This window comes from Phoca vitulina, unplaced genomic scaffold (assembly GCF_004348235.1).
Source record: "Phoca vitulina isolate PV1807 unplaced genomic scaffold, GSC_HSeal_1.0 scaffold16, whole genome shotgun sequence".
Lineage (NCBI taxonomy): Eukaryota > Metazoa > Chordata > Mammalia > Carnivora > Phocidae > Phoca > Phoca vitulina.
In genome coordinates, this window is record NW_022589719.1 from 34,036,079 (window position 1) to 34,052,936 (window position 16,858).

At 48.1% G+C, this 16,858-nt stretch overlaps 1 protein-coding gene across 1 annotated transcript in view; it reads right to left on the minus strand.

Moving 5' to 3' along the window:
- TESMIN (testis expressed metallothionein like protein) overlaps nt 1-16,858 on the minus strand; it is a 38,675-nt gene that overhangs the window by 21,538 nt on the left and 279 nt on the right. The window contains exons 2-6 of the mRNA XM_032413801.1: nt 16,157-16,707; nt 13,329-13,487; nt 10,895-11,015; nt 8,754-8,830; nt 4,731-4,822 (exon numbers count right to left, since the gene is read on the minus strand). Of these exons, the coding sequence (XP_032269692.1) occupies nt 4,731-4,822; nt 8,754-8,830; nt 10,895-11,015; nt 13,329-13,487; nt 16,157-16,633 (926 nt within the window). The 5' untranslated portion in view covers nt 16,634-16,707. The remainder of the gene's footprint in view (nt 1-4,730; nt 4,823-8,753; nt 8,831-10,894; nt 11,016-13,328; nt 13,488-16,156; nt 16,708-16,858) is intronic.

The window sequence follows — 16,858 nt, forward strand, 5'->3', positions numbered from 1 at the left end:
CCATCACGATGAGGATGTGTCCCCCTCCAACGTGTCACTTTAAAGCCAGGCAGGCCTTCGGGGCAGACACTGGGCAAAGCCGAGAGCCGGGCAGACGACACGAATAATGGAATAATGTCCACGTGTGGCAGGGCGGGAGGGGACGCCGGGGCCACCTCCCGCGTCAGCCACACTGTGTACCCCACCCCCTCCACCCCCCGACCGAGCCTCCTGCGAGCTGGCATCCCTGGGGGAGAATTTTTCTGAGACAATTCACTGTTGAGTGAACCAGTCCGCCAAACTTGTAAAAACTAGGATGTGGAAATGTCACAGTTAACGCTCCGCAAGAGTGCCGCGCTTAGCACCCGTCCGAGGGGCGGAGATGCAAACCCAAACCCAAGAAAGTCACACCACGTGAGGTGCAGGCGGGGTCCTTTACTAAGCCAGTCGGTCAAGAGGATCCCAAGAGACGCGAGCCAGGCTTGTGCGGAGGGCACGGCGTCTCGCTGCTCTGGCTGGCGGGGAGCCCGGACGCGGGGGCAGGTCTCAGCCGCAGCCTGTGCGTGGCGAGCCGCTGACGCTCGTCCGGACTGCGCCACGTACTGACTTCTAAACAACCTTATTTCTATTTAATAATGAAGGATTTGTGATTACTTACAATTTCAGACACTGGGATTTGGTACAGTTACATGGCTTTTTAGACTTTGTGTCCCATGAACTAAGAGTTACTCTATAAAGATTAAAAAAGAAAATATTCAGATCGTTACTCTTTAAAAGGAGAATTAGCTAAGCATCTGGTGTTTCTGAACAAATACTGAAAATCTCAGCACCAGGTACTTATAGGTATTATTTATCAGTGCCTGATCATGAAAGGGAAGTGGCGTGCATATTACAATATGATGGAACGAGCCTGGCCAGTCCCAACCTGTGTGCCCACAGATCCCGCGGGGGTGCAGAGCAGGACCGGTGGCTGTCCCCTCCCCAGGAAGCCTTCTGGACGTTCTTCCCTTGATCTGTTTAAACCGCTGTTGTGTGGGGACCCTCACACCAAATAGCTCCTTTATTTCAACTTTTTTGTATTTTCCCAAATCTGAACACTAACAGATAGTATAACTTAAAAAATAGGCAAATCATCATTTTATATCGTTAGAGCCGTCCACGCTGCAGAGCTACCAGCAATATAAAGCAAGTTTCCAGTGGAGACCTCCCTCCTAACTGCTCTTGGGGATTAGCCCAGAGCCATCGTGAGGGGCATCAGAGGAGGAGAGACAAACGAGTCGTGGATGCTAAACATGAGGGGCAGCTGTGGACTAAAACTCGGGGAAAGTTCCCGAGCACTGCTCTCCAATACTGCTCACGGAGGGAACCCCGAGCGCTAGTTCCATGAGACGCTTACTACGCTGCCGAAAGGAGGGGCAGGTGCACAAAGACCACGACAGTGGCGAGGCTCTGCTGGGTCGCAGGGACGCCGCTTGGTCTGGGGCTTCCTACAGAAACCGCAGGGTACTTGGCACACAGGTAACGTTTGCCAACAGGCTCCTGTCGCCACCCCAGAGTGCGGAAGCACTCCTGCCACTTGTCCCGTGGTTCTAACGGATACGAATGCCCCGAAGACGGCGTGCTAGGCGGGCCCCTTGCCTGTACTCTGCGCGCTCACACGCTCAGCTACCTGGAGTCCGGACTGCGGGCATCGTAAGTCCTAGCTCAGCCCTTCATTGTCTGTGCCCTGCCGTGGGCTCCTCCTGCGCGGGCAAGCTAGCCTCACCGTCTAGGCTTCTGTTTAGCGACACCCCTCCCCCCACACACACACTCGGTACCCGACTCACGGATGAGCTGCTAACTCTTAACTTCTGGAGATTCTCCCATTTTTAAGACAATGTCCTCAAACTATGTCACTGAATGCTGTATTAATTTATGATTCATCTAGTTTACTTTTCGCCTTTGTACCTAGCGGAGTGACAGCTTTCTGTCCCCACGGGTGCCCAGAGGTGGCAGGTCTGGCCCGTGCACCTCGGAGCAGACATGGGCTTTCAGAGGAGCGCGTGTGGAGACCTGCTTCGCTGCTCTTGTTCTCAGACTCTCAGACCTCCCCCCACAACGGGGCACAGGGTGGCCTGGCACTGACTGTCCAGAGGAACCAAACATCTTTCCTTTAAAAAATGCGGTGGGGGTGCATGGAGACATTCCGGGGTGACCTGCCGTGATTGTGGGAGGACAGGATGCAGTTCAATGAATGTCCTGTTATCAGGAAGATACCAGTGGGCATTTCCCGAGAGATCATCAAGTGGTCAGGACTGTGATAAGAGCTTCAGGGGAAAACCAAAAAATATATGTGTAAAAATTGATAGTGCCAGTCCTGGAGGAATCCAGCAATTTGGGACATGAGATATATATATATGATTGAAAAACTGGAGGACAGAAGATACTGTATAATCATAGCTGTCAAATTATTTGATACTGATTGGCAATGGTATAAAATTCAGAAACGGTAGTTTAATATAGATGGAAGAAGTTAAACCACTTTCGAAGGAGCTGTAAGTCGACAGCACCCGTTAGGGCTCTTGAGACTTGCTATCCGCCACAACGGGGTCTCAGCTGAGGTAGCGGCAGGAGCGAAAGCGCCGTAGGGGCGGGAACTAAACCCGCGAAAATCCCACAGCTCTGAGGACACCTGTCCACCCTCTTATGCCAATCTGAAAATTAGGGAGTCAGGAGAGATCCGCACAATTCCGCCTCAGAAAAGCATGAGAAATAAACTGCTCCACACGAGATATGGCCTCATCTTTATGAAAAAAGTGTTCAGAGAAGCAGACTCTTGAATGTTCTTTATTATAACGCTCATTACGTTACCAAAAGTAATAGGATCATCGACATATCAGAATTCACATTAACACCTGACTGATGACAAGATGACGAAAGCCATGCAGAGTGACAGGACATGAATTTTTACTAAAAGGGCATTTTTATTAATATGATAAGCTAGTTAATAAGTTAGCCGGTTCACCACCCAACGGTGAAGAACGATGATGGGGTGAACGCACCCCTGAAGACTGCTGGCCAGGAGGCCCCCGCTGACCTGCTTCTACGTCACACACTAGGGTAGAAACGTTTGAGCCATGATGGGCCGACAGAGCTTCCTTTCTGATGCCTTCGGACCTGATCTGACCTTGTTATCTTGCGGAAGCCAAAAAGAAACCTAATGAAGCATCTAAAGAGGTGAGGAGGTATAGCAAACTAGTCGCAGTTGGGAGCTCATACAGGATGAAGCAACAGCAAACGGGTTTCTGCATGCTCCCTTACCACGAATCATACATTGGTAGAGATTCCCGTTTACCATTAGTACTGTGGATGTTGAGATAAAAATCATCAGGGCTGATTCAGAGGAGTGACATCAAATCAAGTAATTCTTTGCAGCAAAAAAACACAAACACAAAGCTCACATTGTTCCTGGCACATCATTTATAAGAGAAAAATATTTTATGACCTGCATAGTTACATCAAAATAAAGAAAAATATGTGACTGAGAAAACCAAGTAGAGTCTGGGGACAAGGTGGAGGGACACAGCCGGGAATTCCCTCCTACTGCCCCCCCACCCCGAGAACGTGGATCAGCCACGCCACAGAGAAGCCTCAGGCTGCACCGGGACTAGATCTAGAAGTGGCTTATGCGGCTTCTGTTTTGTCCAGAAGTGGCAAGAGCCATGATGATAGGACTGAGTACACACCCTCCCTGATCCATCCCCAAGAGAGTGAAGCAAGGAGGATGGCTTCACACAACCCAATCCCATTAAATGAACTGAAAGTCATCGCCTGCTGAGGCACCGGGCGACAACCGCCGACAGACAAGTCACAGCAGCAGAGAACCACGCGAGCCACCAACACGCTCCGATGGCAGCGCCGAGGGGGAGGCTTCGATCTCTGCCAAGGGGTTCGCTTGGCCTTTCGTGCGGCCCCCAGACAGCCCTCCTCCCGCTCCCTAACACCACAGCCAGCACTGCAGGGTCCGGAGAGCACCAGAGCCCACAGCGGACAGTTCACAAACGGCCGGACCCGATGGGCATGTCTGACCACATTGGGCTGTGGCCCCAAACCCACGGAGGCAGAAACGGACTGATCTCCGTAACCAGCTCAAGGGCTCCACGAGCGGAAAGGGCTGCCCCGTCCACTGTTAGCACATGAATGTTAACTCAACGAGGAGTTCCAACCAGCTTGGTTAGTTTAATTAGTTACAATTATAGACGTGACTGTCAAATGGCAAGACAAGGCCCCCGCTAAGTGCAGCCCACGTGCACGTGGGGACCGTGAGCCTCGGCACCTGCCTCCGACCACGGGCTGACCCAGCAGGGGTGCTGAGGCAGGCAGAGGCGGCCCACAAAGGCACACTAAGACCGTCGTCAATGTTGAGTGCCCGCCACACTGTTATTTATGTTGATGACCGCGAGAAAGAGATAGAGCATCTCAGTTTATCTCAGTTTAAACTGATGTGAGACCAAGACAGAGCTCTGGGTGGCAGTGGGCCCCTGAAACACCGACACGGGACAGCAGACGAGGAAGCCTTTCCAGCAACAAACCAGACATGCACAGCGACACGGTAGCTGCCACTGCTTAATGTAAAATACAGCTTTTAGAGGTCACGAAGGTCTACAGGTAAAGCTGATTTTATAACTTAGCATAAAACCACCAAAGTACCCCCAAAGCCTCTTAAACACTTCTATTAAAGTAAGTGACAACTGATTGCTTCCAATCCTTACCCAGCCAAAGTTATTTTTGGTGGTCCTGGAAGAGCGGATCCTGAAGGGAAAGTAGACCCGTTGACTAGGGATGGGAAGGCTCCACTTTCAAGCTGTAGAAAGTCAAAGACAAGCATACTTTGAATTAGAACATGTTTCAAGAGTTCCGTCCAGTCAACCCCTAGGTCCAGACAAAAATGACTGGTTTTCTTCTGTAGGTTTAGGTCATAATGGCTTTACGTCAGGCCCCACCACCATGACGGTTCTCCTCACCCTGGAGTGGGCTCTGGCCCAGGCTTCTCCGCAGCAGTGTGGGGGGGCCCAGCCCATTGTGTCCCAGACCCTCACGGCCACGCGTGCCCGGGGGGAGAAAGCCCTGCCTGTGTGGACTGGGGGCAGGAGGGTAAGGACGCAGGGCCCGGCCAGCCACGTAGCTGTTGGGTGCTGGTCACAGACCCTGGAACTGACAGCCTTTTCATTTTTATTACTATAAATTGTGAGTTAAATTCAGTCACAAACTTCTGTACTCTGAAACTGTTCTTTAATTATGATGACATTCTTGGTATAAGAGCCCTGGACATCTGAAGTCTCGTCAACCATTAGTGTCTCATCTCGTCAAAAAAAATCTGTAGTCAGTTTCAACAAATCCAAAAGCCATGTCACAAGCTCTGCCCCCTCCGTGTCCTTTGCTTTCCTGGCTCTTATTTATCTTTCTTTCTATTACTCGGTACCATGGTTCACAGACGATATTCCCAGGAAAAGGGAAGGGTAGCAAAGTCAGCAATGACCTTATTCTCTCCTTATGGGAAACTTGAAGAAATATAAAGTATTGCATAAATTTAGGTTTCGAGATGATTTGTATATATCACGCTTCAATACCCTATCCGTGTCCCTTCCTCCCCTGAACACTTGAAATTTAAAAGTAAGCTTTATATAGAAAGTACAGTCTTGGGGGATGCCTGGCCTGCTCAGCCGGAAGAGCATGTGACTCTTAATCTCAGGGTTGTGAGTTTGAGCCCCACGTTGGGTGTAGAGATTTCTTAAATAAGTAAAACTTTTTTTAAAAAAAGTACAGTCTTGGAAAAAGAAACATTTTATTCATTCTATTCATTTTCTCTCTTCTGCCTCTTCTTGTGTGTCATCACTCCCTGTGGGGCTTGAAGATCCTAAGAAGCCACCCTGGGTCCACGCCCTTGAGCACAAAGCCCCGTCCCTCCAGGGAGCCTCACCCCAGGAGCCCCTCTCTTCCATCTGGGGCTCTGCCCTCCTCACTCAATTTACAGGAGGGAAGTGTTCACAAGTTACTGAAACCGTCTCTTTCCTGTCACCCAGACACCTGTCAGGCCCATGTCCCCATTGGTGGTCCAAAGTTTGGCATTCTTTTGGAGAAAGGATTTCATAGTTCTCAGGATTGAGGCAATCCTTCGCATAAACCGGGGTACAATTTCTCCTTTCCCCCTTGCTTATTTAGCCCCAAAGTAAAGCAGAAAAAAAAGAGATGGCTTCAGTACAGCATAGGTAGTTAATCTAGAACCACTTTATGCTGGAACCCATGACCTTCTTCAGCAAAGGCTGACCACATAGGAGCAAAGACGTAAACTCTCAGACAGTCTTCTCAGTCACATCACCTGGGATCTTGCTAAAACGCAGACTCTGGATCAGTGAGTCTGGGGCAGGGCCTGAGGTCCTGCATTTCTATCAAGTTCCCAGATGATGCCCAGGCTCCTAGTCCATGCACCACACTGTGAGTAGTAAAGTGCTTAAAAAATATACAGAATTTGGGGGCGCCTGGCTGGCTCAGCCAGTGGAGCACGCGACTCTTGATCTCATGGTTGTGAGTTCAAGTCCACGTTGGGTGTAGAGATTACTTAAAATCTCCCCTTTAAAAATACTTATACAGAATTGGGAGTTTGGCAAGGAAGCAACGAATGCATGGCTGAAGGGATTGCCTCAAGGTCCACACTGGATAAGAAGTCAGGGGCAGCCAACTTGGGGATAAGAATAACACAGCCAAGAAAAGATGGGGAGGAGGCGGAGAGAAAGGAAGTTGTGGTCCAAAGGGGCACTTCTAGTGCACAACCTTAGCGGTGGGAGAGCAAGTCCAAAGTGTACCTTCCCGGTTGGGGCTTACCCAGTGGGGAAAGGCTGGCCGGAGGAGTGGAGGCAGCCAGGAGGCCGGAGGAGTGGAGGGCAGCCAGGAGGCCGGAGGAGTGGAGGGCAGCCAGGAGGCCGGAGGAGTGGAGGGCAGCCAGGAGGCCGGAGGAGTGGAGGCAGCCAGGAGGCCGGAGGAGTGGAGGGCAGCCAGGAGGCCGGAGGAGTGGAGGCAGCCAGGAGGCCGGAGGCTTGTGTGCAGGATCCACGAGACTCGGCCTCAAGTGCTCCTGGGACCACAGCTCAGGATCTCCTGCACGATCAATACTCTCTCCCCCTCCTGGCTAACAGATCATTTGAGAAATACTTATTTACTCACTCGACCAAACGTCTGTTTATACCTGCTGCCTCACCCATCCTCTCTGGTCTCAAGGCCTTAAATGCCATCTACACCCTGGTGACTTCGTCCCTCCAGCCCAGACCTTCCTCACACCGACCTCTAGGCCCGCATGTCCCACTCCCGCATACCCTCGTCATTCGGCTGTCTCAGACGACTAGGGAACTAACTCCTAGTCTCCCTCACAAACTGTGCACCACCCTAGCTCTCTTGATGGAAACACCATCTTTCCATCTGTTCCGGCTGAAAACCTTGGGGCATCCCACATCCAGCCCGTCATAAGCCATGTTGTCAGCCTGCAGGGGATCCGGACAAGCCGTTTCTGCTCCCCCGCCCCCCGACCCCCGCCTGGTCTGAGCCGCCATCTCTCCCCTGGCACTATGGGTAGGTTCCCCTGCGCCCACCTGGCCCCCTCCTTCCCCAGCCCTGTGCTTCCTCGTCTTCCATTGCCTTCTGCTACCTTCCTCTTGCTCACTCCGTCCCCTCCCCTCTGGCCTCCTCCTTGCTGTCCGACAGCAGGCTGACCCTGTGTTCTGCTGTTCTGCTTGCCTGGAATGTTCTTCCATGTGATAGTCACACAGCTCACCATCTCCTCTCAAGATTTGCCTCAACTGTCACCTTCTCAATGGAGCCAACTGTGACTGGCATCCTGCCTTCCTCCCCACAGAACCTCTGTACCCTATGCCCATCCTCTGCTCTCCTAGCATACAGTATAGTTTATTTACTAGATTGCCTGTATTGTCTGTCTCCCACACTAAAATGTAAGCTGCAGGGGGCAGAGTCACATGTTTCCTTTTGCTTTTGTTTGGGGGGATCACTGATGTGGTCCAAGTGCTCAGACCAGCGCCGGCCCTACTGAATGAAAGTCACTCTGTGTGACTGTCCTATACGTGCCAGGCTCCATTCCAGGTCTCAGTTCACAGAGACAAACTAGACTCACAAGATCTCTACTCCTGTGAACCTGGCGTACCTGTGGGTAGACACAGGCAAATGAACAAACCAAAAGATGCAAGACCAGGACAGTGCCGGGCAGAGAATCAGGTGCCGTGACAGTGACCGTCAACCCCAGGGAGTCTTGAAAAGCTCTTCTGGGGCGGTGACATTTTATATCAAGACTCAGAGAAAAGAACACATGTGTCTTATATTTAGTATACGCATATTATGTGGCAATCATAACAGCATTTTAAACTCTAAAAAAGCATTTCCATTCCACCAAGGAAGGTGAGGAATGTTCCACACCAAATGGGTGGTGTGTCCTGGTGGATGGACAGCAGGGCCACAAAGGACAAGTTCAGCAAATGGGGCAGAAGGATGGTCTGGAGGCTGTAGGAGAGGGCACGCAAGACAGCCCCACAGGGCTGGCCCAGAACGTGTCTTGAACCCATGCCATTCCCTCCCGACCCCCAGTGTGAATACTTATAAAGCTTTCACTGTTGATTTGAAAAAAAAAAAAGAGGATAAATTTTGTTTCCTGAGTAATTCCAACTTCAACAATTGAAATTTTAAGAGAAAATAGTGCCCAATTGTATTTTTTTTTTATTAAAACAATGACTCACTTGTTGTGTAATGAGATTTAATTTTGCTGGTACTGGCAAAAATCTTCCTACTAAAGTAGTCATTGGTTTAGGGACATCTGTAAAGAAGACAATTAAAATTAATTGATAACATATATTGTTCCTTTTCTACTTGCACATGGACAAAGTACAAAAATGATCATGGATTTATCATGTGCAAAATCACTTAAACTTATCTTGATCCTATTTGTTTTTTTATTCTATAAAACCTTTTGAGTCAATGTATTATTATTATTTTTAATTATTATACCCTTTTTCTTGGTCCTAAAGCTGCTTAACTTAAGCTTCCAGGGATAGTCTACTATACTGTAAACAAAACAAAACGAAACAAAACAAAACTGTTGCCAGTGCCCAGGCTCCCGAGCTGTGGCTAATGTGCCAAGGTGCCTTCAGGTGCCACGGCAAACCCACCAGGCAGTCCCTGGATATGGCACACTTTCAAGGAAAGCACAGCGACATCTGTTGGACACCACATGAACTACTTTCAATTTATGTGTATTCTTTTTTTCCAAATGGTTACTAACTTGCTAGGATATAAATACTTATTAGGCTGTTTGGACCAAACTATTTAACCACTGGAACTGATCGGTATTTCTTTGGTCTAAAGGTGCTGTGAAAAACATTCCTGAGACACCACAGGCCCTGCAAACCTCAGTGCTCGTAAGTAAAGGCAGAGGGAGAAATGTGTCTTAGTGTCTTGAATCACCTACCAGCTAAACACATTTCCTGCTCCGGGTTTATGCATCCTTTGAGTGATGTTACCTTGAGTCTTTGGTAACAGGATGCATTTCTCTTATGCTGGTATTTCACAGGTACATGGTGAGGGGGTTATGAATATATGACAAGGAAGTAGATTTGGAGAACATTATATAAACCCTTTCCTTTCGTGGACCTAAAGGCATTAGGATTTTGTCATGTTCCAGAAGGAAGGGAATTAGGAAAGAAGCTCTCCCTGCTTGTCCAGAGGATCAGATACCGCTCTGACTTACAGGAAATGGAGCCAGATGGTCCGTGGTGGGTATGGACAAAGGGCTTCTGGAAGACAAAATTCCAGCCCCGATTCCATATCACAGAAAAGCAAATGTCTTAAAGGCATTTTATCTGTCCCTAAATAAAGAGACTATCAGGATGGAATAGGAGTTACAATATTTCTTTTAGCCCTGAACTCTGAAGTACCACTGAAATGACATCTGTATTTAATACTGATTTAAATTATTGGCAAGTACAGCATGGGGAACATAAGTCAATAATATTGTATCAACTTTGTGTAGCAACAGATGGTAACTAGACTTACTATGTTGATCAGTTCCCAACGTATACAAACCTCAAATCACCGTTGTACAAATGAAACTAATATAATGTGGTAGATTAATTATACTTCAACAAAAAAATAAAACAAAAATAAATAAATCATTGGCAAGTTCAGCAAAACATCTGATAATTAAAATATTCTGATTAACTCAAGATTTAGAATAACATGATTATGTATATAATCCACATAGAGATGCCTAGTTTTCAAGAATTAGGGTCTAACTTTTGTAAACACAATCCTAAAACTATGTCATTACTCTATCTTTAGTCATTCATAAGTAATTTGAGGATAATTAAGTACTTATAGGTCATTTATTATTATTATGCCAGTTTAAAGATGTTTCTGAGAGAATGGCAGAGAAAAATCAGCATTTGATATATTTCAAAACTCATGTTGATTCAAGTGTAGTCATAGTTCTCACTGATTACATGAAAATGCTTCCATTAAAATGTATACAGTCTAAACCACACCTGAACCGTCAACCCCCCACCCAATCTGGGAAAGGCTGATGTTTCGACCAGCCCCCTCTCGGCACACCCACTTGCTGGTAGCAGCAATGGCCTGTTAGGATCACAAGCTCTCTGCAGCTAGCCGAAGTGGAGGATAACCATCCAAAAACACAATGTATGTAAGTTAGTCTATAAAGAGTTTTGTTTCTATTCTTAGTTCACTCATAAGGGCTAATAGGTTTGCCAAATTGCCTATTTAATAACCTAACTGCCTATTTTACTTTTACTCTACATACAAAGCCAAACATATTAACTTACCAACTTACATATATGACATAATTTTTTATTATTGTGTTCTGTACCTGACGGTAGATAATTATTTTGGTCTTGGTACTGAGGAGCCAAATGAAGTGCTTTTAGTTCTCTTGTGCCAGAACTGTCTATACACAGCATTTGTGTACCCCCTTTCAACTGACATATCACCTAAAATGAAAAATAATGATCAGGTTTCATTTTTAAAAGATATCCAGTAATACGAACCTAAATCAACTTAAATCTGAGAAAGTAACTTTAATCCAGAATTTCAGTTTTAATGGAAAATGGCAAGCTAAAGATCTGTTCTTGATTTCTTACGCTACAATAACATGCTCTCTGGAGGTACCACAGGGCAAAAATCCCTCAGTGTTTTGTGAGATGTGCTCCGCGTGTGAGTGCAAGTTCCTGCTCACGCCTTCCTCCACAAGTGTCTGCCCATGGAGGTTTAGGGTAAGGATCAGGTGACTATGCACCGAGCTTCCTTCCCCATCCTTACACTCCACTGTCTGCATGAATGAAGAGTGTGGTGATCTGCCCAACCCCAGCCCCATTAGATCCAGTTAACTGTAAGAAAGACTTCATCCCCGACTTCATCTCTGGAGCTGATCACATACTTAGAATAATCTTATATTTTATGAGTTATTCTATCCCGCTACACACACATACTATTATTTTACATGTGGGTTTTTTTTTTTTTAAATGTCCATTTATTTTATTTCCTACAAGTACAGTTCAGAAAGGTTAATCCAAGAACTAGAAGATTCTAAGAAGCCATGTCAGTCTTCTTGGGCCTGACTGGCAATCTCAGATCACCTCGTTGGATTCTGACCATAAATGATTCCTCAGTGAGCCAGGTGAGTCCGTCAGTCAAAGACACAAGTCGAGCGAAGCACAGATGGATGGAGCCCCTCACTGGCTGCAGTCCCGTCCAGGGCAATGCAGCGTGAATGTGAAGGCAAGAAAAATCACGGTTTCTGCCCACACACAGCTTTTAATTCTGATGGTAAAACCACAGATACCCAGAGAAGCTGTGGTTTCTGACTTTAGGTTGCCTTTGGGTTTTGCAGACAGGAAACCCCAAATAAGCACAAAGGATCGATGTTAGCAGAATAACACCCGCAGAGCCTACGTTAACAAAGTGCTGATCACTGGGTCAAACCTTTACATCACCCTGACATTGGATAAGAGGCCAGTATTCATGTTTGGTTGGAATTTTATTTGTATTCAGAGGACAAAGTTATAGCCCCCCCCCCACACACACAAACACAGAGGTGCACAAAACGGATAAAGAGTGGGTTCTCCTGGGCTCTGCCGTGCCCCGCCCCCCAGGACCTCGTGCATGCTACTCAGGAGTCTGGTGTAACTAGAAGAGTTCCTACCCTGCTCACCTGGTCCAGGCATCCTGCACAAGCTCAGCTCTCAGAACCCACGTGCCTGGGCAGGACCACAGACAGACAGGCAGATACTGGTATATGCCATAGGTAAGCCAAAGTTCATGATGAGCTCATTTTCCAGTTATTTCCTAGTTAAAGTATGTGCCTTAGAGCTTAGGCCACCTTTCTTGGAATAAAGAGCTGCCAGGGAAAAGGCAGTCTCTGGTTCTTTGGACTATTTGCTAGAACAGTTGGGGCCCGATTCTCTGGCTCTCCTCCTTCCCTGTCCTCACCACACTCAGACCTGGAGTCCCAGATGCACCACTTACAAGCAGACCATGTAACATCTCTCTTTTCTCATGCATGAAATGTAGATATAAATATGCCTAGCCTACAGCATTCACAGGAGGATTAAATGAAAGTACGAACATGTCAAACTATCACATGAACCACACATGTTATGAACTATGTCATGCGAGTGTCACTTGGTATTATTAGGAATTGGGAAGTATTAGGTATTTGAATTTGGTATTATTAGGAAGGGAAAGAGCCACAGAAGCAGAGCTCCCTCTACCCGCCCCACCTGCCAAACCACACAGCTCTGCAGGCTGCCCCAGCCCTGGGCCCACCCCAGGTCTGCACTGCCCAAGGGGACTTGCACTTACCCTCCTTAGCAAGGACAGCAATGTCCTCATCTTTGTTTGGTTTGCTAAGACCCAGGAAATGGTAATCTCAGACGTGAACAGAGAGTTAGAGAGGTTCTCACTACGTCCCTCTTTTGATAGATGAGGCAACCAAAAATGTGGATTCAACAAGTAAGAAGAGTGGGGCACCTGGGTGGCTCAGTCGTTAAGCGTCTGCCTTCGGCTCAGGTCATGATCCCAGGGCCCTGGGATCGAGCCCCGCATCTCTCCCTCTCCCACTCCCCCTGCTTGTGTTCCCTCTCTCACTGTCTCTCTCTCTGTCAAATAAATAAAATCTTAAAAAAAAAAAAAAGAAGAAGAAGAATGAAAAACAGTGACTGAAATCAACAATTCCTATTGAATTAGCAATGATCAGAATCAAACATTTAAGATAACGTCAGACACATTTCCTTTGGCATCATTACCATTGGGTTAGAGTCTTTTTTGTGAGAGTGGTCAGAGGCGTCCTCTGCTTCTTGTGATGAGGGGAACTTGCAACAGGATTCTGGACCAAGAGGGTTCTGAAAAGTTGCTTCCTCGGGATTGTTACTTATAATTGTACCACCTGTCTCCTTTATTTCCACCTAAAAAAAGCAATTGTTATTTTAGAAACCACACTGTGGATACTGGGTTTCACAGTTGCATTCTATAGAAAATTCTCTGTAGAAGTTACGTTTTAAGTAAAGAGCACCCTTACCTTTACTTCTCTCCCTCACTATCATTTTCCCTATCGGGGGCAACAAGGAGGGGTGATAAGTCATCTGATCAGCCTCGCTGGGGAGGAAGGGCCCTGAGGACCAAAACCATCTGCCCACAAAGTATGGAGGTGTGATTTCAATGTGGTGCTCATTGCTGTTTCAAACACACGGCATAAGGAACTGAGGAGATGCCCCCACTGGCCCGGTGCCCCTCGAGGGGCTCAACAGCACCCCCCCACTCTACAGGGGCTGGCAGCCTTGGGGATGCCTTCCTTAAAATGGCCTCAGATACTGACCCTTTCTCACCGTTCTTAGAGCATGCTCATTAATTGTATGAAATATTCCAGCTGATTTGGTTTTTTCTCAAGAAGCCTCCAATCCTCGCTGACGTATCAGATGTAATATTGACCATGTATTTACGGCAAAACTCATAATTACATAATAGCACTCTCCTGACTGCGCGGCAGGACGGTAAGTGAGGGCACAGGGAGTGGCCAGCGTCGTCTCTAAGCCATCTTCTGCAACATCTGCCATCTCAGGGACACACAGCAAGATCACCAGAGGGCGAAATGCCAACGGTACTACTGAAAACCAACGGAATTTAAAAACTAAAAAGACTCAATGGTTAAAATTAAGATTCAAGTGTTCCCAAATCGTGAGGATCCTTTCTAAAATTTGCTAATGTGAGGAGGATTGGGATGGCATCGGCCGCGCCCTCCTGAACATTCACCTGTCCAGAGTGCCCATTGCAGAATACAGGGGAGCCTCCCCAAAGGCCAGGAGGCAGGTCCTAGAGTCTTTCCAAGAAGACGGCGATTCTAGGGTAACATTCTGAAGACCTCATATAAAATCACAGCACAGATAACGATCTTTCTAGGTGTGGCTGTGGATGCAAACTTGGAGATGTCGAACGGTGAAATCAGTGACCCACACGCATAAAAATTCCTGGCAGGTTCCTTAGCACAGCAGACTGGCATGAAGGTATAAATCTTTAAAAAGAGGAAGGTTTAGCTGTATTTCAAGTTATGGCTTTATTTTGATAATTCACATTTTATAGAAAGAAAAATTTTAAATTTTCTTCTGCTTTCTGCTTTGAGGAACTTGCCAGGCAGGTAGGTGCCATCAGAGTTTAGATTTAATTTACCACCTTGTAATTAACAAGTACTTATACAGTAAATGTATCAACTCCTCAGCCGCATGCAACTATGATCTGAACTACTTATACTCAGTAAAGTCCCATTTTTACTGAAGAGATATAAAGAAAGGTCAGTGTGGGAATGAATTTCTAGAAAAAGGAAATTAGCAATTCATCCTCAGTATTTGCTAAAAAAAATAATCCCATTCTGTTTAAATGATAAACATGTTCATGCTGTATCTTTTTCATTTTACTAGTTAACTAGGAAATAGGAAATAATTTTTTTTAAAAAAGCAAAGAAATATCATCCAAATAGCCTCTCCTTTATTTTGTCAAACCTACATTTTGTTAAAATCGGATTACATTAAAAGGGAATTTATGATTTTGACAGGAGCTAGTTGCATTCCTGTTCTGGTGAATTCTCAGAGTCCACTTTGTACAGGAAGGTAGCCGGACTAGAGGCCCAACAGGCAGAAGGTGCCAGGAACCCAAGTTTGGTCTGGAAGCAAAATGGAGTGGCTGACATTTCAAGCCAACCGAACAAGATTCAAGGAAGACCTCTACCGTAGGGGAAGGCTGTTAGGACTTGGGTGAGCTCTAGGGTTCCTCTGTGTAAGCTGAGAGGGTGGTGGAGGCCCAGCCTCTGCTCCCCATCTTTCCCTACCACTAAGGAGCAGTGACTGCACGGAGGGAAAACCAGGAAGGCAGACATGCAAGCCCCTGCCGCTCCGGCTCATGATACAGGCAGTCAGGCTACGGTCGGCCCAACACCAACGCCGGAGAGCTCCCAGAGGCTTCACTTGTGACTTACTACGGTGATTTAATGGCTGAGTGATCGAGTTTTTCAAACTAGATCCTCTTAGGGGGCCAGTACCCATTTCTTTGGGACCCTTTGTTTCCTTTAAAAATTGATTTGTTTCGTTTTGGCAAGAACAAAGCAGAAAATCACCAGTGGTGACAGCAAAAGAGGGTAGTTAGCAGAGAATTAGCAGGAATTAGTGTAGACTGATTTGTATCACATATGCTTGAGGAACAATGCTGTACTTAGCAGAGAGAAGCTCTCCCATCTTGATTCCACGATTACACGAAAACCATCACGCTGCACTTTCTCCCTCGACCTAGTGCCTCTGACATAAACAGGCTTCTCTCCTAAAGCCAGTGAGCGACAGCAAGAGGGGCCGCACACTCCCCGCTCTTGCCCTCTTCTGCTGTCGCTCTCTGCAGCCTTAGGCCGCCATGAACCAGCGCCCAGGGGCTTACAGAGGGAGACGCTCAGTTGGAACCAGTGGATCCAACCGGGGACGCTACTGACCCCGGGAAAATGCTTGTGAGGGAAAGCTTGGCCGGGGCCAGTGGTCTCACTTCTCTATTTCCGAGGGGGTGGCGGAGGTCCCGCGCCCGCTCCCCACATGGATCTTACTGGAATCACCCGGACACCGGGGTGGGCGGCTCCTTCCCTGGCCCAGGCGCCCAGGGGCACGACAGCGGGACTCCGGTGCGGGGCCAGCAGGGAGGACAGGAAGTGCACGTTGTAGGCCTGCGGCTGCGGGGCCCCAGGCAGCGCGGCGCCCTCCAGGGGGCTGAGCTCGGGGAGCCTCGGGTACTCCGGGAGCATCTCCTCATCGTCGGGGTCGTCCACCACGAGCTCCACTTTGACTTGACTCTCACGGTCCGCGTGAAGCGGGGGGTTGAACGCGTGCAGGAGGGGCTCCTTGGGGTCCGCGGGGCTCAGATACGCGTCTTTAAACACGTGGAACTCGTCCTCCTCGTGCTTCACCACCACCGGGGCTTTCAGGGTAAGGTTTTCAGGAAAAAACGGACTCTCTGCGCTGAAAAGGTCTGTCACGATCTCCTCCTCGGGACTGGACATCCCGCCAAGCAGGGGGGCCTCTTCCATGTCCACTGAGGGGACCTCGGCCGGGCATCGCCACGCACCCCTCGCTACGCGGATTCCGGCCGGGAGCCGAGCACCTGCAACGACGCGGCCAGGTGAGGCGGGCACGGCTCCGCCCCGCCCGGGCTCCCCAGCGGGTCCTCCGGCCCAGAGGGGCCGACGGGGAAGGGGTCCCTCCGCACCAGAGGGGCCGACCGGGGCGGGGGTCCTCCGCTCCCGAGGGGCCGA